Genomic DNA, 21291 nt, shown 5'->3' with positions numbered 1-21291 from the left:
GCCCTGATTGCTTTCGCTTTCCTCCTGCGCGTCCTCCAGGTCCTCCATATCTTGGTCTTCCTCCTCTTGCCCATCTTCCTGCCCCCTCACATTTTGGTAACCCGCCTCTTCATCTTCAACATCTTCACCCTCCTCTTCTTCTTCACTCTCCTCTTCGTCGTACTCCGCTTCGTCCTCCACCTCCTGCTCGTCCACCTGCTCCACCTTTACCCCTTGCTCCTCTACATCCAGCTCCTCAGTACCCAACCGGGGACGTTTGCTAGCGCTTGAACGATGTGACGCCGAGCGGGAATTTCTTATAGATCTGGAGGACGCAACATCACTGTGATCCTCATCCGCATCAGTTCGGGGTCGTCGGCGAGGGTTCGACCCTCTAGAAGACATCTTGAATAGGGCCGCACAGCTCGTGTAAGTCACCAGCGCATTGGAAAAAGAGGGACGACCTCTTTGACCTGGTGAAGGTGGGCTGGTTGATAAAGGAATTAAGATATCATCGAAACGCGGCTCACGCGACGCGATGGAACAAAGAAGCAACCAATCTAGCCTCTTGCGGATTAGGCGGACACCGGCGGCAGTTTCATGTCCATCTCCGGTCGGTGCCTCGGAGCTTCTGCCATTATCTACTTCTTTTCTTTATTCAGGGCGCAGAACTGAGACAAAGGAACGCAATTCAGCAAAACAAAATAGCCAGTCAACTGGGCGCATTTTAATACCATGCCTACTCCTCTGAATGCGAAACGGCTTGTCCTCACAGGCGCCGTCACGGTGATCACCATCGCCGGATCGCTTTATGGTGCTGGCATCAAGACCGGGCAACAAGTCACTCAGGTAAACATAACAATTCTCTGGGACTACCATTTTGAATTAGAGGTTTCGCCGTGCTAACTTCGATTGTGTTCGAATAGCAAGCCCAAAAAGCTAGAGACGTCACCATTGACGAACGGATCGACGGTCTTCGGAGCATGCGGCAAAATTTGATGGCAAAGAAGGAGCTCGTGGAGAGGCAACTCAACGATTTGGAGACTAGAATTGAGGAAAGGAAGCTCAAGAATATCGACGGGCCAAAGAAAGAGCCGCCACAATATAGGTAACGAGCGGGATGAACCTGTGTGTTTCAGGCGAGGAAGGAAGTGCTCAGCCATGACTCCGAGCACATCCTGGATGCTCATATCGGTGTGGTATAAGATGATGCAGCCTGCACTGGGTTCCTTGCCGTCAATGTCGAATGACTGAAGATACATATTTACGTCTTCCGCGCCGATTTTACCAGCCCATGGCGGCGTTGTATACGTCGGCTATCGGACTAGGCCCAAAGGCTGGCTGCCATCCTCACGCCGCGAGGGTTGATGTGTGCGGGCTCGCTTTCTCCAGGAAGGCGGGTATGCAAATACCCTTGCTTCCAGCAGCCTCTAAAGGGGATGTGCACGAGAAATTGTCTGACTGGTTGACTACAACTCAGAGGTGTCTTCGTCGGACACCTGGCTCCTGATACTACGTACGGAGTGAACTTTTGCCCAATTAGACTCCCATCGGGCTTACGGGTCTCGGACAAGCGTCACTTCTACTTTGCCAACGTTCCAAAATCTACGAACGTGTCTCCGGGATCAGATCCAACGGATCAATGCCACTAATCCACTAATACGCGGGAGCAACTGGTAGAAGGCAGGCACGATAAGGCCGACAGAATTCATCTCGATTTGCTAATAAAATGCGCTATGTCCAATGATTTATATCGCTTAATCTAATGAGCATAAATAATAACCCTAGATCAACTATCCAAGATACCTCGCGCCAGCGCAGCAAGACTAGCTTCATATCTTGCTGGGTTATGGTCGCTGAACATTCCTGAACCAAACCTGAGTTCTCCAAATAATGATTCGACGTCACGGATAAACTTCAGTTGCACTCGTGTTGCAGGCCGTCCAAGCAACGGATAGCCATCTTTATCCAAATCAGATGTAAAGGCGTTTCGCTGGAGGACACGCATCGTCTCAACCACGAATACCTCTCCCGGCGGCATCAGCTTCGGGGCGTGCATCTCGTCCCTGAGCATCTTCAAGGTGTTCCAGGCCCAAGCGTCCTCGCCAACACCATCCCCGGCGTGGGTAAGGATAGGCGGTTCGTTGACATAAAATTTGTTCACTATGCTTTGCCGCAAACCTTCCCAGACGCGGAATCGTACATGAGATTTGGCATTAGAGACGTCACTTTTGAACGCAAGGGACGCTGTATGCATATCGTGTAAGATGCCCAATGACAGGCTAGGCACCACATCTTGACCATTCACGACTGCCGTGATTAAGCCGCGTGTTGCACGACGCAGAAAGGGGGACATAGTCGAGGGAGGCCCATACGCATAGACATGGATTGGTCTTCCTGGCGGCAGGAAAAATGCACTGTCCCCCTCATTGCTTCCAGCCAGAGGCAGATTGCCCTTGGCAGACTGATAAGAAGCAGTGGTAAACGATGTCCCGGAACTTTCATTATTATTGGGCTCTGAGATCATTGTCGCTAGCAGTGCAGCAACTCCTCCGCCCAGAGAGTGACCGCAGAACACCACGCCATAATCCGGGAAATCTTCCAAGGCAGCTCGAATTGTGATCATGACTCTACTGCCCCCTCCCATCAAAAGCCGCTTCGCAGAGGCATGCATACCCTTGTGAACTTTCCAGCTTCTGCCTTGCCATTCAAGATCGTCGTAGTCGCATGTCATATCAGTCAGAATATCCTCAAAACCCCATGTCCCTCTTAGGGTTAGGACGACCGCCTTGGACTCATGGTCCAAGAAGAGATAATGGACTAAGGGGAAGCCGCTTTCCGTCTCCCCAGCAGCATTGGTACCACCTGCAGGATCTACATAAGAGGACAAAAGGATGGTAGAAGCTGGTAGACCTGCATGATCCGAGAATTCGCTATGCTGAGGACTGTGGGATTCTTGATAAGGAAGCCCCTGTATTGTCCGCGGAATGCCCATGACTTTGAGTGCATTCGAACCGTAGGAGGCAGAAGAGAAGCGACAAAAGCGTCTGATGTTATGCACAAAGTGTTTTTCAGGGAAAATACCAGGGACAGTACCGTCCCGATTAAGTGCTTGGATCGTTTCTATTTCGTCGTATGCACTGCTTCGGCCACGATGGGCCAGAATGAGGGATGTTTCAGAGCCCGCGGTTGCCAAGGAGTATAGGCTGGGAGAAAAGGAACCAGACTGTCGGTAAAAGACAGGGGAGCTTGGCCGAGATTCGTCGTTTATGGATATCGTCACGTCGCTTTCAGACCTTGTCAGTGACATGGAGCTGCTGCTACGCACATGAGCCCTCCGTGACGTTGGTGTTCCTGGTCGTACGTCCAGTGATGGTCGAGTATAAGCATCCGTCTGCGCCACGTATCTTTCGTTGTTCTTCTCATGTACCGTATAGCGTTCCGTCCTTGGAGTTTGTCCGTGATTGGTATCGCGTGATTCGAATTGGCGTGTTGTTGGAATAGGGGCAGATCGTATTCGAGGTCCTTGCAATGGTGTCCTCGGTAAACCTCTATTTGCCACAGATGTCAAGGATTTGCGGTTATGCGATATCGACAGATTGTCGGGCTTCTTCGTGGGATTAGAACCTTTCTTTGATTTGCCTTGATGAGGCTGGTTCTCTGACGAGGCCGGCGTCCTTGGATTTTCGCTTGACCCAGTAGATCTACCAGCATCTTTCTTATCCGAGCTTCCAGGCTTCCCCTTCTGCGTAGATTTAGCTTTGATATAAGAACTTCTTGGCGCTGTCCCCGCCTCATTCAAAGGCTGTTGACTGGAATCGCCCCGATCCTGCTTCCCCGGGGTAGCCATTCGTGTTGTTCTCATGTGAGGGTCGGCTTCGAGGTGTCCCTGTACCGCTAGCTTGCTCTGAGGTGCTTGTCTCCCATTTATGGCCTCATTTTCCGCTTCTCCGAGAGCATGGTGGCTGCTTGGGTCTCCTGTCCCGGTGCCAACCTGGTATACTGCCGTATCTTGCTTTTGTGAGGGTCTCACATCCAAGCTTTGGGACTTGTTGAAAGCTGTCCGGAACACCACTGTGTGTCTGGGAAGCTGAGAGCCGCTTGAGTGTCTATGGCCAAGCTCATCGTTGAAGTTTTCCTCGATCATCATTGTTCCTGGTGGAGGAGAGATCTCTGCAGTGTCGCCGTCGTATATATCTAATGTAATAGTACGTGTCGTAACCAAGTCGGTTCGAATAGAGGCATGGCAGCCCTGGGGAAGTTGCTTCATGATGTACAAGCGAATGTCTTCGTCTGATACCGGGTGCTGTTCATTCGGCGGAAGCGTTATGGATGGATACTCGCTGGGATCAACGGTACTTGCAGGTCGCTGTACAGCATCAAAAATCTCTTCATCGTTCCCAGGGGATATGAACGACGAGCAATTTGTCTTGTCGCGCGATGAATCATGGGAGATAGCCGCCATGTCAAGTTGATGTGAACCGACAACATCTGCTCTCAGCCCGCTATCCAAGATGACGACATCCCACACAGTTTCTTCCCCATTGTTTGCACGGAGGTGTATTTGCGTGTTTCTCCTTCCCCAACGTTGAAGTAGTGCAAATCCGACACAGCCAACCAGAAGATCTCCAACGCCTATCTTATCGGCGCCAGTATCGGCGTTTGGGCTCCTGAATTCTCTCCGGATGAGGGTAATGATGGCTGCAATCGCCCTCGATGACTCTGTGGAGCCAAGGATAGCGTCCAGGGTAGATAAAAGAGACTGGGACATGTTAGCAGCAGATGAAAGCGTGGTTGAAGAGAAATGAAACGACGCAGCCGCAAAGAACGACGCAGATGTGACTGTCTTGTGTAAAGTGGCCAGCTACATCGGAAGTTAGCTTTGGGAAGAGTCCACCATAGGGTGGAAACTTACGCTTCGTTCTAGTAGCGACTCTGCTTCCGCCTTCCCATGCTCTCCATGAGTCCGAATGGCAACATCCCGCCCAGCTCTTGTCAGTATTCCTTCGATCACTGCTCTGCTGAGCTCGAGGCCCGTCAACGTCGTGGCTTTCGCTCCATCAAGGGCAAGACCGCCGACAAAGGTTCCCAAGCGTAGAGACAGGGAGGTCGACTGGGTCATGAAAGACACCATAGACGCCAGTGGTCGTGGAAGAAGAGGCAAGCCCGATGTGGCAGGAACGTGACAGGCGTCATCATCATGGACAGTGTCGATTCGCGATTGTTTAGCGACATCCCGTTTCCTCGCTCTTCCGAGACCAAAGAGTCTAGACATCTCGAGGCCTCAGGTATTGGTTGAAATTGTCCTTCTTGCTTCTAGCCATGAGAACGAATCTCAAGTGAGAGGCGAAATAGACGCGCAGTTGCACGTGTGGAGCGATACTGATCGATGGGGGATGTCCGGCCAAATCAGCAGTCAAACGTTGCAACCGTAGACTGGTTCCTGGCTGACCACTGCGCAGAGATGTAGATCAGCAGCCGGTGGCGACGAATCGCAAATCACTCATTAGGGGCAGCGGTTGAGAAGGCCGGCATGTGATTTTGCGGGTTCTCCCCAACAAACTTCGGGCATGCAATCATCATCGGGCTTTCCACCACCTGCGCTACGCGCTACACAGTACACACTACAGCATAAGGAAGAATTCAGGTATCGAGCGAGTTCCGCCTCGGCAGGGGTCGCCACTTGAGTTCGATGCTGGGGAGGCACGCGAGCAGTTGCAGGGAAAAAAACGGTGTGTACCCCACAGGCTCCAGTTTTCCCCCTCATTCTCCCCAAATTCCATCGTCAGATCCTTCCTTGATTGGGCCGATTCCATCGACGGCCAATAACACGCTGCATATCACCACATAGCCTTTCCATCGCCCGGATACATCACTTTCCTGATCACTTCTCGGTTGCATTCGGCAACGGTCCGCATCCCTGAGAGCTTCATACTCTGCCAGAGATCTGCCAATATTCCCTTCAGCACGGCTTCTGCCCCGTGCTTTCCACCGATTGCTAACCCATAGATCACAGGCCTGCCAATCAAGACTGCTTTGGCTCCTAGGCAGAGCGCCTTAATAACATCTACCCCAGTGCGAACACCAGAATCAAATAGAACCGTTAGTTTGTCTCCGACAGCGTCGACTATCTCTGGAAGGACTTCGAGTGAGCCAATAGCACCGTCGACTTGGCGGCCTACATGCACACTATTAGAAACGTTCGTTTCTGCGAATGATAGTACATACCTCCATGATTTGAAACCACGATGCCATCGCATCCTGCTTCAAGGGCAAGCTTGGCGTCATCCACATGCTGGATGCCCTTCAGTACAAGTGGGCCTTCCCAACTCTTTCGTAGAAATGAAATTTGCTCCCATGTATGCGGCTGACCGAAAAATATCTGGGAAATCCACGATTTGGACGCCCCAAGAATATCCTCTTCTACCTTTGAGCCGGACGCTCTCTCATACTGTGCGCGGAACACAGGGTCTGTAAAGCCGATCTTGTTGCCAACTCCCCGAATGAATGGAACGTAACCATTGTCCAAGTCCGCTGGTCGCCAGGCCAGGGACCAAGTATCCAGCGTAACAACCAAGACAGAATATCCGTTTTCTTTGGCGCGTTTCAACAACGACAAAGTGATCTCATCGTCCCGCGGCCAGTAAAGCTGGAACCATCTTTTGCCGTCCCCATTCGCCTTTGCGACCTCTTCAATTGAGCAGGAACTCGCTGTGCTGAGGATATACGGAACCCCGGCATTTCCACAAGCTTCTGCGAGGCCAGTCTCCTTATCGTCATGAAATATAGACTGGACTCCGACAGGTGCCATGAGAAGTGGAGTCGGATAGTCTTGACCGAAGAGGTTTACTGAAAGGTTTTGATCATTCATCTATCTGAGTGAAATCATTGGTTAGCTCTGAGAGCGGAATAATTGTCTATCTACTGACCTGCTTCAGCATTCTCGGTATCCTTCATGTTAAGCAAAACATGTGTCAGTCTATATCTCTCCCACGTAGAGCTTTAGAGGAGAACAGACAGCTTCCATTGTCGAAATGCCAGCCGGTTGCTGTCCATGGTAGCTTTCTCTCCAGCTCCGCCAGCAACATAGTTGAAGCTACGGGCCCCCAAGGCCTTCTTTGCCTGTTCCTCGAGTAGGCGAGGGTCGGTAGTAACGCTGGGCAGGACGCCCGTCATTGCTCCTCGACCATAGATCTCTGACTGATAGTCGCCATAGTTTACCGACATATTGTGTGAGCCAAATCGTGCTAATTAGGTAGACACCCAGGCAATTGCAAACAAATGCAGAGGGGTCGATACATCGCGGACTTAGTTGGTCGCCATGCAGTCAGCACGTGAAGCAGCCTCGATGCCTCGGGAACCGGGAACTTATTCCCTGACGTCATGCCTACCGGTCATCCTCTACTCATCTTCAACTATCCCCTGACCTTTCTAGCGTGATTAAGCTAGAATCTTCAGATATTCGGTAAATGGAATGCAACATTGGTATCATCTGCTAACATTCAGCTTTGTTACTTAGTCTTTCCAGCATGCCGTCCAGCGAAGAGATCTTTCTAGCGACATTCTACTAATTCAGAATCTAAGATCGCTGTAGTAGTGTCCCTCGGAATCTCAGATGAGCACTATTTCGGTATATCATCTGGACTAGCATTTGCAGCTCATACAAGAGAGATATGATCTTCGCGCTCGAACCATTCCATATACTCTGTTACAAACACACTATCCCAGGTTATGCGAATCACTTCACAAGACTTCCAGGATATTGATCGCTATTACAAACTACACTGTAAGGGAAACGCCGTATTCTTTGGCTGGCTAGTGGTATTAGGTATAATACCTCAAGATGGGAGACTTGTGATATCTCCAGGAAGCACCAGTACTGATTTACGCTTCAAGCCCTTTCGCTTCCCGGCCAGCAAGGAGACTGAATACGATATGACCCAATTATACTGCACAATCCCAAAGCAACAGTAGACATTCAAAGAGGGACGTACCCTTCCTAGCGCTCGATAATGCAGTTGGCTCTGACGGCGTACATTGTGGATGACATAGAAGCTTACTCTTTCCATTTGGGCTTCCTTGTTAATGTGTCGCATGCACATACCTATCGAGTTGCATGTCGCTATGTGTTAATACGCAGAGAGGTATAACTTTATCTCATTGTAATCGCAGCTGTTGCTTATCAAACTCACATTGTGATGGTTCATAGCTAGGTGTCAAGTATAGTATGTTCACATTGGAACATAGTATCCGTCTTTCACGATCATCGGCCAGTTTAATCCCCTCCAGGATTGCTCTGGTTTTGTGTCATGGTTACGCAGTACTTCATAGACTGTCGAGTGATCTCTTTGCTTTGCCAAGAATATGATCCGCACTTGAGTAACTGCATCATCTGAGCCATATAAGTACATTTCAGTAACTACCAGCGGGAAATAGTACCAATCAGTATAATCTAGATGACCTTCTATTTAGAGTCCTGTCTGCAATGAGGTTCCATTGAGCGCGCCTCCACAGGGTTGGAAAAACAAATAGAGGCAACCGGTCAGTCTGGAACCTTGGCGAACCTTGGCCACACTCAAATTCCACAACTTCTGCTCACATTTTATCCCTCGCTTTAGATAAGGTCCGACGGTGTACGAGGCGTTCCTTAAATAATCACGCGCACTATGGATTTTGTCAGATCTTGAAAGATCGATCTGCTGCAGATTCCCCATAGGGAATTTCTTTGAATCTCGCCGGGAGTGGAGGGGCACCTTTTGAAGCTAAACGAATCTTGGTCGATGGCAAAAATGGAGTACCAAGAAGAACCAAAGCCCGAGCTCAGATCCCCTTCATCATTCAGCCACACGGTGGACCGCGACGTTAGCAACGCTCCCGATGTCACGGGGCTGGATGAAAGGAAGGAGAGGCGTCTTATCCAGAAGATCGATCTGCATATCATACCTTTTGTCATCCTTCTTTACCTGTTCAGCTTTCTCGACAGAGGTATGTGGTTGCGTTTGTCGCATTCTCATCTTTGATTCTGGCTATGCTTGGGTGACTACGGAACAACCGCTGACAAGCCCAGTGAACATTGGCAATGCGCGCTTATACGGAATGGAGGAAGACCTGGGCTTGGTGGGAGATCAATACCAAGTCGCAGTGTCTATTCTATTCGTGACTTATTGTGTATGTTCGAATTGCAACCAGCGTATAGATAAAGGGCGATCTAATATTGGATAGCTCTTCGAAGTGCCGTCAAATCTGGTGATCAAAAAGCTCACCCCATCGCGTTACATTGCGTCCATTTCGGTCATATGGGGTATCATAGCTACTCTAACGGGTATAACCCAGAACTACGGCGGCCTCATTGCTTGTCGCATTCTTCTTGGTTAGTAACTACTGACTTGTGCGAACGGGCCCGTCCTGACTGTCATAGGCGTCGTGGAAGCCGGACTATTTCCTGGAATGATTACGTATCTCACCCTTTTTTACAGCAAGCGTGAGATTGCCCTTCGCACAGGATACCTTTTCAGCAGTGCAGCCATCGCTGGCGCATTTGGCGGGCTTCTAGCCTACGGTATCGGCTACATGGACGGTGTCGCTGGGCTGCGAGGTTGGAGGTGGATTATGATCATTGAGGGAATTCCAACTGTCATATTAGGAGTTCTGGCTTGGTTCTTGCTTGCAGATGACCCTGATACAGCTTATTATCTCGACGATGAGGAGAAGGCTCTAGTCGTCCGTCTCCGTCGTCGCGACGTGGGCCAAACATCATCCGCCCAAAAGTTTCACTGGGCCGATGTCAAAGAAGGCTCGCTAGACTGGCGGATCTATGTCTTCTGCATTGGTCAGTTCGGCGTCGATACCATGCTATACGGATACAGCACCTTCCTTCCAACGATTATCAAGGGGATGGGGTCATGGTCGACCCCCGAAGTACAAGCTCTTACAATCCCTTGCTACGCATTGGGCGCAATTGCGTACCTAATCGTTGCTTGGGTCAGCGATAGAACTCAGCGTCGCGGAGTGTTCATTTGCATTTTTGCCGCAATCTCTGTGGTCGGATACGGGATTCTCATATCCGATTCTTCCTCTGGGGTTCATTACTTCGGCGCCTTGCTTATCGCTCTGGGTTTATACGTGACAGTTGGATTACCTCTTGCATGGCTGCCAACCAATCTTCCTCGCTACGGAAAGCGTACCTTCGCTACCGGTTTGCAGCTAACCTTTGGTAATGTCAGCGGGGTCATGTCTCCTTTCTTGTACAAAACCAATGAAGCACCGCGCTACGTTCGGGGCAACGCCGTGACCTTATCTCTAGTAGGGTTTGCGGGAGTCGTCTACGGTCTTATGTGGTGGTACTACCATGGAAAGAACAAACGCAGAAAACATGGCCTGGAGGATGATAAAGTCGCAGGAATGACAGACGAGGAGATTGAGGAAATGGGAGACAGAAGTCCTCGTTTTATATACAGTACATGATGCGGTGCTGAAGCATCGAGCTTAATACATCTCAGAGTAGCTATTGGCTTGCAGGGCGCAGAATAACATGGCTTGTTTCTTGGCATTGGGAAGCCGTCTGTCGATCATGCAAAGTAGTTTTCACTTTATCTCTTCCAAATCTCAATGCATTCCAAAGGCATTTCCCGCAACACCTCCCTATGATGTCTGAGGGGCTTTGCTGAATATCGGCAACATGTTTTCTTTCAACTCTCTGGTCGTCTCTCTTTTGACTGCAATCGCAGGCATAATCTACTTTAACTGCAATCTGTCGGGCAACCCACCTTCCCACGGCTCTGGAGCTCCTCCACCCCAAAATGCCAGCTGCAAGACCTGGTCAGGCTCCAGCCCGAGCCCATGCATAGAGAAAGACGACGACTGGAATCTTCACCATCATCTCGGTGGATACGGGCCTTGGGTCTCAAAGCTTACCGGAGAACCAGAACCACATGAGATCGATCCACTTTTGGACAGATGCATAATTGATCAAATACACATGGTACCTTGTTCCTTTTAGTGAACCTATCATTTTTGATCCTTCCTATCTCAATGCCCCCGAATACTAATTGAACACTAGATGTCGCGCCATGCAGAGAGATATCCAACCAAATCTGCTGGAAGCCGTAAGCCATCCACCAAAAGTACGATCCATGAATAATATTGACGAGATATTGGATCATGGCTACAGGTCATATTGCGCTCTTGAACAGAATCTTGAAAGCAGGAGTTCCGCTGAATGGCTCCTTATCATTCCTAAATGACTGGACTTATTTCACCAGCAACCCACAGCAAGACTTCGACCAACTGACCACAACCGGTCCCCACGCTGGCACCGTTGGAGCCTTCGGAGCCGGTATGCGAGTCTCAACAAGCTACGGACACCTTATCCCGGACGATACCAAAACTAGGTTCTGGGCAAGCGATTCCGAGCGCGTCATCGAAACAGCTCGCTACTTCGCTTTGAAGCTGTTTGGCCCCGAATGGGAGAAGGCTGGGAAAGCCACCCTGGAAATCATTCCGGAGTCGTTTGATCGACGCGCAGATACACTCACACCGGGAGACACGTGTCTAAAGTATATTAGAAGATAAGGATAATGGCCACGATAAAGGGATCAAAATGCTTACTTTGTTCCAACAAACATATATTCCTGCTATTGCGGAGAGACTGATCGTCGGGCAAGATAATTTAGCCCTCGAGACCTTCACCAACTGGGAGGTCTTCAGCATGCAAGAAATGTGCGGCTTTGAAACGATCCTGCGAGGTTCAATTCCCTGGTGCGATGTTTTTACACGTGAAGACTGGAAGAATTTCGAATATGGCCGCGATTTGGTTCACTACTATCGTGGGGGACCGGGAAATCCGTACGCTGGCGCAATGGGTTGGCTCTGGCTAAATGCTACGACAAGACTTTTGCAAGAACGCCCTGATGCAGGCACTATGTTTTTCAGTTTGTAAGTGGCCCAACATATGAAGAAAGAAAGGCAAGTCCGGGCCAAGGTGCAAATCTAATGTGTCTTAGTGTCCACGATGGGGATATAGCTCCTTTCCTGACCGCACTAGACATAATGAGGGATACAAAGTATGATACGTATCTACCTACCACACATAGGGTAGAAGACCGCGTTTGGTACACTTCAACTGTATGCCAATGGGCGGTCATATTACCCTCGAACGAATGACCTGTTCGCCAACAGATGGTGTGTCCGACATGAGTGCTACATTTCTTCGGGTCAACGTAAATGACAAGATTATGCCGCTACCGTACTGCAAATTCGGGCCTGGCTTATCTTGTCCGCTGGAGGAGTTTGTCAGCCACGTAACTAGGAGGAGGGTTGAAGTGGGAGATTTTGGAGACGTGTGTGGTCTAGATGATGTCGGAAGAATCACATTTCTTCGGCAAGGGCAAGACTGACAGCAACAAACATCTATACCTCCAGATATAGACAAGCAGAGAGACGCCATTCCACCTTTCATGTCTCTGGCGGCATTCTTTGTTCAAGGATGCTGGTGCATGAGCAATTCACACGAGACGAGTCAGACTGTACAATAGCGTCTCCAGGCTTCACAGATCTTATATATCCCAAAACAATTCAAGTCCACTATTGATCAATAATACGAGATAGATAGGATTGTTATTTATGTGATTGCACTCAACGACACTGACTAATGCATGCTGGTTGAATGGCCTTGGCATTCAATTGCCATATAGATGACATCCCAGGGCACAATAGCACTGTAACAAGACAACAGACCTTCACACCAGTAAATTCACATCTATCTAAAAGCTCAGTCGCGTAATATATTGAAAGAAAAACATATTATCACCAAAAGCTGAGGTTACGTAGCGGTCAAGATCCTCAAGCCTGACATACCACTGCGGCTCACGTGACGGTATCCGGGCTAACACTTCTGTTTATTGCACCCAAAAGTTTTGGACGGAGCCAGCTTCATCCAACCTGTACAACTGCCAACATCGCCATTTCTTCGTTTTGACATCTCCCATACTTTCCATCGCAGCATAAATCTCTTCTCAGCCTTTTATCAACCCCTTACTTGCTTGCATCTAATAAATCAGAGGCGATCCACACTACTTTCTCCAAGATGGAGTACCACTTTGTTCCTCCCGAGGAGCGCGCAAGAGACGAAAAAGGGAACCTCCTACCCTGGGGTTACGTTTACAAAGAGTACGTCCCATAGCCACACATAACTCTTCAACTCTCTCCGAAGAAGCACAAGCTAACACAACCTCCCCTACAGCGAATCTCGCAACCCGCGCCGACCCCCCGAAGAAAGCGGCCCATTTGGCAAGCGCAGAAACGCCCGATATGAACATACCAGGTCTCGCACACGCACAGGCACTCCTGCCGCAAAGAGGGAGAATCCCAACGTCGCCGAATTTGGGCGACTCTTCGCCCAACAACAAGAGGATGAGAAAGCGCGCAGTAACACGCTGCCCAAGTCATCATCAGCATCAAACCTCGACAATTCCCGGAAACAGACAGAAAAGGTCGCAACGGAGTGCATACTATACGGATACAAGAGCAAAGATTCCGAATGGAAGGTGATAGACAAGTACGAGCGGATTTCTCGCGGCGTGATCTGCGAGGACTATCCCCGGACGGATCCCAATGCCTTGAACGGGTACTCGCAGCTCCTGAGCGGTGGGGATGTTGTTATTCGTGCGAATTTGTCGGCAGATGCGAACCGGAAGTCGAAGCGTTATGCGGGCGGATTTCACTGGATCAAGGTGACATTTGACTCGACGATCGCTGCGGATCGTGCGGTTTTCTACTCTCCCCAGGAGATTGATGGTCATGCGGTCTTTTGTGAGCTGTATCATGGACAGGGGCCTGCGGAGGATGCCCCGATTCTACAGGGCTCCGCGGAGGCGGCTCGCTTGCAGGCGAAGGCGGCGCCTCGGACGATGACTTCGTCGCATTCGACGAGTTTCCTCCAACCCATGGAGGCCAACAAGGAGCGTCATACGCTGCCGAAATCCTTCGCTCCAAACAACCTGACGAGTGTGCTCGATGCCGATGAGGAGCAGTCACAGGAGTCGACACCCACCGCCAGCTCCGCGACGGCGACCGGCGTCGAGCAACCAGGCTCCGTGCAGCAGCGGACTGTCACCCAGGAACCCAAGCCCGAATCAGAGTTCATGACACATATTCCGACGATGCGTCGGACGAAGCTTCGGCCCATCACAGAAGCCCTTCCCCCTCAACCCACCGTGACGGAGCGAGTCTTGCGCTCCATCCCCATCCTTAGCTGGTTCACCGGCGACATCGTGGGCGATGGACCTCAACTTCGCGAGGACGGAGCATTTGATTACGACAAGTCCAACACATATTGGCGGTTCTGGTACATGGTCGATATGATCATAGGGACTGATATCTGCGGTCTGAAGGAAGAATCATGACACCTCCACTGACGAATCCTTTACTATCTCAGTCGACAACATCCCCTAGAGGGAAAGACGAAAAGGATGAACAACCAGATGCATTGAAGATGCCAGCACAGTCCCTGTGTGGCGAAAATGAGAACCTCTCATCTCTTCCAGCAGATACCCCGATGCATGTACGATAGTGCTTCCGTTATTGTTGTTGTCGTCCACGATTATTGTTGGCATTTTCTTACGAGTGTGATTATATAGCTGCATTGTCAGCTAGCTTCCTTTCTATTCTACCATTCTTTTTTGACTCTTGCATATTAAGTGGCCGGCGCTGGGTATATGGTTGTTGTTCTATGTTGGGTTGCATTAGGATGCGATGGGAAGATAATCAAGACATCTCTAGTCTGCGGAGTATCTTATGTTCTGAATTATATTTGTAAAAATGTAAGTAGATGTGTGTAATTCGCAAATATGTGTACTGTACGGAGCATACTCATATAAGGACAAAGACCCATGTCTCGGCCGCATACTCTGTACCACGGACGGAATTACGGAGTATATTCGTTCAATTGGTATTAATGGCTGGAAATATACAGTAGCCACCCGACCATACAATGACATTGACCAACCCAACCTAGATACACCTTCGAAATAAGGCTCAATGCATCACAACAGCAACATGATCATCCATATACTTCCTTATATTGCCCAAGAAGCAAGCCGCGATGATAGACACACCCCCGAATCCAATGCTAGCATAATACACCCACTTATAACTTTCGGCGTAGGCAAGCTGACCTGCCGTCACGACGGCATTATAAGCAGTTTCATTGCCCGCAATGCCGGGGATGAGGTGTAATTCATCTAGCAACGATGCGCCAGTGAGTTCAATCGCTTCGGCGATGTAGGTGGTGTTTGTGATGTTGAGCTGGGTGAGCATGACCCCGCCGATATAGTGCTTGGCATTGGGGACGAACTTGGAGATGAAAATATTGTAATAGATGGTGTAGCCGATGCCGCCACCGGCAACGCGGATGGAAAGGGTGAGGGCTGAGATGGTGGCGATTAAGTCCTAGAGTTGGTTAGTCAGCTAGAACAGGATAGTCTTGGTGTAATTTCTAAGGAGAGAACTTACATCGGGACATATGATCGTAGTGATGATCGAGGCCGGAACGATAATGCCCCCGATGCCTAGGCCCGCGACAACCATGATACCCCAGAGTTGGTATAGATTGTCAAGGCGGCCTATTGACATGGCACCACAGCCTGCGGAAGGTTAGTCGCCTACATGCCGTACTGCTCGAGGGATTAAACAGACCTGCCGTCATGAGAACACTGCTGATGATGAGCAGCTCCTTGTTGTGCCCACGCAAGATACTGAGCAGCCATAGAATGATGCATGCTCCTGCCATGATACCAAAACCAATGGGGAGGCTTCGAACGCCAACATCAACCGGATCGTGGCCATACACGTTGAATGACTGTGTCGGCCAAAACATGAGAACGGAAAAGAAGTTGGCTCCCGAAATGAACGTAATGACCAACGTTAAACCTAGGATGCGTGGCTCTTGCTTTAGCCGACTCGGAAAGATGGGATACTTTGCACCATATATCTCCCAGAAAGCAAAGGCAACCATGACCGCAAAGCCGAGAATGAGAGGAACCAAGACGTGAGCCGATGTCCAATCATACTGTTTCGCAGGTTAGCGACCAGAAAGACACTCGCAATGACGCGGAGATGGTAGCGCACCTGATATCCGCCCCATTGCAGGCCAGCTAGAAACACTATTAAGCCAGAAATACTCAGAAAGCCGCCCACAAAGTCGATGCGAGTGAAAATGTCGGATCTACTCAAGCCCTCCGAGTTGACTCGTGGTGGTGGGAAGTAGAAGAGCGCTGTGATCAGCAAACCAAAGCCATTCCATGCACCGCAGAACGCCCCGACATAGCGCCAGCCGCTGTGTGCTGCGATAAGCTGAGCCCATAGGACGGATGGGCAAAATGGCAGGATCGTGAATATCAACACTGCAACGTATTTGCCTCTTTTTCGGGTTGGGGCCATTTCCGAGGTTGCAGCCAACGCAGTCAACTCATTGATGCCTGCACCTGCACCTGAAATCGCCATCCCGGCTGTTTGTTTATTAGATTAACTCCAGGATGTGGGTGGAGGCATACCAATGAATATATTCATTGTGTGCGCTGTGCTGCTGACTATCATTCCGAGACAAACAAGAGAAGCTCCGATGAGTGCGACATATCGACGGCCGATGAGGTCAGAAAGGGACCCAACAAATGGACAAACACCAGCAAGAGCGAGTAAGTTGGCCAGGACCTGCGTTAGGTCAAACAAGTGTCAGCTTTTATGGCCAACCACAGGCCTTTCGAAACTCACAAACCACACCCATCTATCCGCACCGCCAATGTCTCCGTAGACATAAGGTGGTATACCTCCTACAAGGCATCAGAAAGGTATGTCGACATATCCGAAGAGCACTTGATGTTCGGCTCACCAAACAGGTAGACTGGAATCTGGCTTCCAGTCCAGAGGAAGGCCATCGCTGTAAAGCCCATGAACCGGTGGAAGGTTATCTAGCAATTGGAAATATGGCTGTTAGTCCTCCGGTGTGTATGTGTGGCAATTAGACGCCATCCCTTGATCTAGCACGTACCGAACTGTCCCCAGATGCACCCGTTTCATCGTAGGCAATGACTTCCTGGTGACTGAACTTCCTCTCCACATTGCCGGTCGGAGGTGGCTCTGCCAGAGTCTTTTCATCAGCCTGCGACTGACTGGACTGATCCACGAGCTCCATTGTTATTCAGGAAGAAGATTGAAGGGATGCCCTAGTGGTGTACAGCGGCAGGGATCGAGGGTACAAGTTGAAATCGAGGAAAAGACGCTGAGCACAAGCTATGCATGATCTATTTATCTCCCACGCCACCGATCATTGTGGTGGGTCCATGATGATGGTGGTGTATAGTCTCTGCGGAGGAGTTAACTGCGCGTGGATCGGGACCGCAAGGCGACCCATGGAACTGGCAGATTTCCAGGCCCGACAGAACGCAAGGGTGACCAGGGAGACCGGAGTTGCTGCCACTTTGAGTCACAACCGAGGCATTTGAGCAATTTTGGGGCGACCACTGGGGGTGTCGATAGCCGACTTGGGGAGGAAGCCCCGCGTGGTTGGGGGTGGTCGAGATGAAAATGCGGGGGAAATTCCTGGGGGTAAGGAAGGAAGGATGCAGCCAGGGTCTGGACGGCTTGTCACTCGCTGGACCCGCCATCATCGACGATGTCGTCTCGGAGTCTCCGGTTTAGAGAAAACTCTATTTCTTTGACGTACTGTCCGTGCAGAAAATGGAGAGAAGGAGAGGAAGGGGGCGGAGAAAAGCGAAAAAAGGGATATATGTATTTACACAACAAGCATATCGACACCGTTGTCCTGAATAAATCAGAAATTATGAAGCCCCTCCCCGTAAAACAGCGCTGAATGTAGATAGCGCCAAAGCCCAGGAGTACAGCAAGGGAGAGATTCACGTCGTCCACCAGCACGACCTGGATGTATGGTTCCAAAGGGCCCGTCTAGACCAGCCGCCTGGATTGTATTTCGGATTTCCCGTCGCAGCCTGGGTCAATAGCGCTCCCCAACCTCCTGAAGCTTATAGGTCTTCGGGACTACAAAGAGGCCGGTAGCCTCGATACACAATCGTCCCACAGGGTCGCGCACTTCCCCCTTCACCCATGCTTTGCGCTCGGTACTCCGTTCCTCGTCCAGCGTAGCATGGAAGGTATAGAAGTTGCCCGAGTATACCGGCGCACGATACTGGAGTTGAAGATTTGCAGTGACCCCAGTGCGTTGGGGGAGATGTCTGACAGCGACACGGGCTAGATGTTCATCAATCACGGTCCCCAGGGCTCCTCCGTGAACAACAGTCGGCCATCCTTCTAGACCATGTCCAACGTATGCGACATTAATAGCCTTCTTCTCTTTGTCGTTATAGAAGATTTTCTATAGACCCAGGACCCAGGAAGTCAGTAGAAGGTCCAAACTCGCACGGCAGGGATAGACGCATCGGGTTCAACTACGGGAAACGAACCTGAAGTGCCAGCCCTCGACTGCCCCGTAATGGACCAGAGCTCAGTCGTTGTAATTTATCTTCCTCCGTATAATTTCCGTAGACATCCGCTTCCATATAATCAGGGTGTTCTCGCAATTCCTTCACGATGGGCAGCCCGTTCTCGTAGATGAAGTGGATCTCCTCTAGCCTTTTGCCATCTTCCTCTGTACCCGGCAATGGCGGTGCTGCGACTTTCCCCTCCATCCACTTCCCAGCCGCAATTCCAAGACCACTGAAAATGGCGGCGTAGACCAGGCGTCGCGGCCACCGCGATGGTTGAGGTAACGGTTCATGGGTGGCAGTGCTGGTGTGCCTCGAGGCACGAAAGGTAAATCGACATGGTACCTGCGGCCGGGTTGCAAAGAGGCGCAATGATGATTGCAAGAATCTGCGAGAGGAAGACATGATGCTCGCATCGCAGTTCATCTACAAAGCGAGACGGAGCGATTGTGACTAGATAAGATAGGAGAATCCCTCGGGATGAGTCACATGACCGGATAGTCACTCTTTACAGCTACTCTAGACAGGCGTGCGGACTTAGAACCATGTTTGTAGTATTCCAGTCAGAGACACTGGTCCCTAACATTCAGCCATAAGCTCGTTATCTATGTATACCATTTCTACCCAGACACTCATGAGTTCTTGTAGTAAGATCGTAAGAACGCTTAATCAGTAGACACTTCAACCGCACGGTAGAGGAGAATAAGTGCAGAGTGGGATTCACCTGTGTAATCAAAGTTAGATGACCATCCGGAATCCAGCAGAGCAATGAAGAAACTTACCACCGCCAGCAAGCATCTCAATCTTTTCCCCATCCACTTCGGTCACCTTCTCATCATTGAACCACCACCACTTTCCTTCGGTGCCTGCGTCGTCGCCATTGGATTGCTTCTTCACATATGCGGTGTAATGTCCACTGTCGGCGCTAGCACCCTGATGTGTGATCACTCCGCGTAGCTCGTAGAGACCCGTCTTGTTAATACCGCCCTCCGAGGCAAGACTTGGGTCAAGTAGCTCCGACAACTCTTTCTTGGCCGCAAGGATCGATGCGGTCTTTTCGGCTTCATATTCGGCGTCGGACTTGAGGACATCGGTCATGGTCGCATCTCCATCTTTCTCCGCAGTCTTGGCTTCGTCCTTCTGCTCCTCGGCTGCTTTCTTTTTCTGCATTGGCTCCAGGCTTGATCCAGACTCAGCCCCTTTTTGCTCTTCCTCCTCCTTTCGATGAACGAGCTTCTGGCGCTTACGGGCACGCTCAACATCCACCTCTTCCTTTCGAATCTCTCGAACCTTGTCTCTAACAGGAACGAGCTGCTTCTTAAGTTCGTCGGTACAGAAATCCACCGCGTCGAGCTCGGCAGGGAAGGTAACCTTCCGCATGATCTTGGCCTTCTTCTGTGTTTCGCGCTTCCAGAAGAATCGAACGAAATGCACTGTCAGGTACTTTGGCAAGCGAGCTATGCGTGAACGCTTCGTGTATACAGCGTCGCGGTCAAGCGTCGAGGAGTGTTTCTCAATCTTCTCCTCAAGGCCAGCCATGATACCATCATGCAGGTGGTTCGTCTCCTTACCAATATGACAATCGAGTTTGTAGAACACGTCCGAGCTCCGAGTAGCTTCTTCGCCCGCCTCCCTAGCTCTCGCGTCATTGCATTCGGTAATGGACTCGAACCTTCCAGCGAGATACTTATCCACGAATGACACCTCAGTAGCCGACTCTCCTTCACCTTCCTTTACGACCAGCTTGTTCCGCAGCTGACTCACGATCTGCGACCAGGCCTCTTCTGCATCCTGCTGGGCATAACCGTGTCCGTTTCGATCCCGCTGGGCAAACTGGGGGAATGCATTCCTCAGTGCGTTGAGAAACATGAGCGGTGGAAACCCTTCCTGTGTCTCCGACATCTGCTTGAAGAGGTCCCGCAGAGACGATGTGAGATCCATGGAAGCTCCAAGGCCGCCGAGACCGAGACTACTGAGATTCGAGAGACTAGAGCCTCCAGAGGAGCCACCGGAAGGTCGGTACCTTTGTAGCGCATCCTGAAGTTCCGGAACGCTCCGCAGTGTCTGTAGTGTCGAGTTCAGATAGCACGTGTTTCCGAGGTTCTGCAGGCCAGCAGGAGTTGCTCCCTCCGCTTTAGCGGCTTCAGCCTCCGTCATATCCTCCAAAAACTTCACGACTTCCTTTGGTCTACCCAAGTCTCCAGCACCTTGACCTCCAGACGGCGTACCCATCATCATGAATGTTTGGCCCGCTTTGGCGTTGAGGGAGGACAACGGTGTATCATCCTTGAGTTGACCTCCCTTGACTAAGATCTTTTGTCGTTCGGGTTCGACGCCGGTGAGAGAGAATAGCTGGTACTTGAGTGTTTCGCCGTTCAGGGATGGATCAAGCTCGACCTCATAACGTTTGCCCTGGTGCTTCACAATGACTGCGTCATGGGTCAGCCGGAAAGATGGCATAGCATGAGGTAGATCTTGTATGGGTGTAGCCACATACCTGGTATAGAAGCCATTTTGAATTTGATTCAAAGACCGTTTCGGGAGTGATTGATGCCTCCTCGCAAGTTCTGGCGATGAGATGCAGTTGCGTAAACAACGACTGCGTCAGTCATCGTCCGGAGAGAGCGTGGGGCAAACAGCCGCTGTACTACGGCGGACTGTTGTGACCATCACGCAAATTTGAACCCCAGACTTTTTACCGCTTTAGAATGACCGTAAATGCATCCCCACCTCAAAGGTCCTTCTGCTTACAAGAACGCCAAGTACAAGACCATAGGAACCCCAATGACGCTGACTAATTTTCTAGAAAAGGACTGCC

General features: G+C 50.5%; 11 protein-coding genes across 11 annotated transcripts; 6 read left to right on the top strand and 5 right to left on the bottom strand.

Annotated features, from left to right (window-relative positions):
• Window positions 1-714: 714 nt before the first annotated feature.
• Window positions 715-1091, top strand: BO80DRAFT_365692 (uncharacterized protein; the record flags this gene model as incomplete). The annotated part of the gene is made up of 2 exons (XM_025716210.1): window positions 715-828; window positions 906-1091. 2 exons carry the CDS (start codon window positions 715-717, stop codon window positions 1089-1091), a joined length of 300 nt encoding a protein of 99 aa, XP_025571074.1.
• A 594-nt stretch (window positions 1092-1685) lies between these two features.
• Window positions 1686-5571, bottom strand: BO80DRAFT_505274 (putative lipase). The gene is made up of 2 exons (XM_025724475.1): window positions 4895-5571; window positions 1686-4843 (listed from the first exon to the last, which is right to left on the bottom strand). The coding sequence occupies exons 1-2, from the start codon at window positions 5252-5254 to the stop codon at window positions 1769-1771; spliced, it is 3435 nt and encodes a 1144-aa protein (XP_025571073.1). The 5' UTR covers window positions 5255-5571; the 3' UTR covers window positions 1686-1768.
• Window positions 5572-5618: 47 nt separating this feature from the next.
• BO80DRAFT_391295 (lactate 2-monooxygenase) lies at window positions 5619-7246 on the bottom strand. The gene is made up of 4 exons (XM_025717178.1): window positions 6998-7246; window positions 6909-6930; window positions 6208-6850; window positions 5619-6157 (listed from the first exon to the last, which is right to left on the bottom strand). Exons 1-4 carry the CDS (start codon window positions 7204-7206, stop codon window positions 5820-5822), a joined length of 1212 nt encoding a protein of 403 aa, XP_025571072.1. The 5' UTR covers window positions 7207-7246; the 3' UTR covers window positions 5619-5819.
• Window positions 7247-8575: 1329 nt separating this feature from the next.
• On the top strand, window positions 8576-10539 carry BO80DRAFT_428886 (putative MFS transporter). The gene is made up of 4 exons (XM_025720341.1): window positions 8576-8964; window positions 9047-9147; window positions 9202-9349; window positions 9398-10539. Exons 1-4 carry the CDS (start codon window positions 8769-8771, stop codon window positions 10441-10443), a joined length of 1491 nt encoding a protein of 496 aa, XP_025571071.1. The 5' UTR covers window positions 8576-8768; the 3' UTR covers window positions 10444-10539.
• A 600-nt stretch (window positions 10540-11139) lies between these two features.
• Window positions 11140-11550, top strand: BO80DRAFT_449054 (phosphoglycerate mutase-like protein; the record flags this gene model as incomplete). The annotated part of the gene is made up of 1 exon (XM_025721719.1): window positions 11140-11550. One exon carries the CDS (start codon window positions 11140-11142, stop codon window positions 11548-11550), a length of 411 nt encoding a protein of 136 aa, XP_025571070.1.
• A 28-nt stretch (window positions 11551-11578) lies between these two features.
• Window positions 11579-11917, top strand: BO80DRAFT_449053 (histidine phosphatase family protein; the record flags this gene model as incomplete). The annotated part of the gene is made up of 1 exon (XM_025721718.1): window positions 11579-11917. One exon carries the CDS (start codon window positions 11579-11581, stop codon window positions 11915-11917), a length of 339 nt encoding a protein of 112 aa, XP_025571069.1.
• Window positions 11918-12163: 246 nt separating this feature from the next.
• BO80DRAFT_428885 (uncharacterized protein) lies at window positions 12164-12443 on the top strand. Its single transcript, XM_025720340.1, has one exon. It carries the CDS (start codon window positions 12171-12173, stop codon window positions 12372-12374), a length of 204 nt encoding a protein of 67 aa, XP_025571068.1. The 5' UTR covers window positions 12164-12170; the 3' UTR covers window positions 12375-12443.
• Window positions 12444-12919: 476 nt separating this feature from the next.
• BO80DRAFT_496837 (uncharacterized protein) lies at window positions 12920-14842 on the top strand. The gene is made up of 2 exons (XM_025724046.1): window positions 12920-13146; window positions 13220-14842. Exons 1-2 carry the CDS (start codon window positions 13064-13066, stop codon window positions 14379-14381), a joined length of 1245 nt encoding a protein of 414 aa, XP_025571067.1. The 5' UTR covers window positions 12920-13063; the 3' UTR covers window positions 14382-14842.
• A 170-nt stretch (window positions 14843-15012) lies between these two features.
• Window positions 15013-17167, bottom strand: BO80DRAFT_438383 (putative MFS drug efflux pump; the record flags this gene model as incomplete). The annotated part of the gene is made up of 8 exons (XM_025721035.1): window positions 15013-15426; window positions 15490-15620; window positions 15673-16045; window positions 16105-16484; window positions 16530-16686; window positions 16747-16805; window positions 16865-16943; window positions 17024-17167. 8 exons carry the CDS (start codon window positions 17165-17167, stop codon window positions 15013-15015), a joined length of 1737 nt encoding a protein of 578 aa, XP_025571066.1.
• Window positions 17168-17555: 388 nt separating this feature from the next.
• Window positions 17556-18901, bottom strand: BO80DRAFT_219523 (PaaI family thioesterase; the record flags this gene model as incomplete). Its single annotated transcript, XM_025714384.1, has 2 exons — window positions 17556-18364; window positions 18453-18901. Coding segments are annotated over 2 exons (827 nt in total), but the record flags the coding sequence as incomplete, so codon positions are not given.
• Window positions 18902-19005: 104 nt separating this feature from the next.
• BO80DRAFT_416278 (ubiquitin-specific protease UBP6) lies at window positions 19006-21187 on the bottom strand. Its single transcript, XM_025718179.1, has 3 exons — window positions 20971-21187; window positions 19256-20902; window positions 19006-19197 (listed from the first exon to the last, which is right to left on the bottom strand). The coding sequence occupies exons 1-3, from the start codon at window positions 20984-20986 to the stop codon at window positions 19139-19141; spliced, it is 1722 nt and encodes a 573-aa protein (XP_025571064.1). The 5' UTR covers window positions 20987-21187; the 3' UTR covers window positions 19006-19138.
• Window positions 21188-21291: the final 104 nt, after the last annotated feature.

This window comes from Aspergillus ibericus, assembly GCF_003184845.1.
Source record: "Aspergillus ibericus CBS 121593 unplaced genomic scaffold BO80scaffold_53, whole genome shotgun sequence".
Lineage (NCBI taxonomy): Eukaryota > Fungi > Ascomycota > Eurotiomycetes > Eurotiales > Aspergillaceae > Aspergillus > Aspergillus ibericus.
This window is presented reverse-complemented; position numbering and strand designations above follow the sequence as displayed.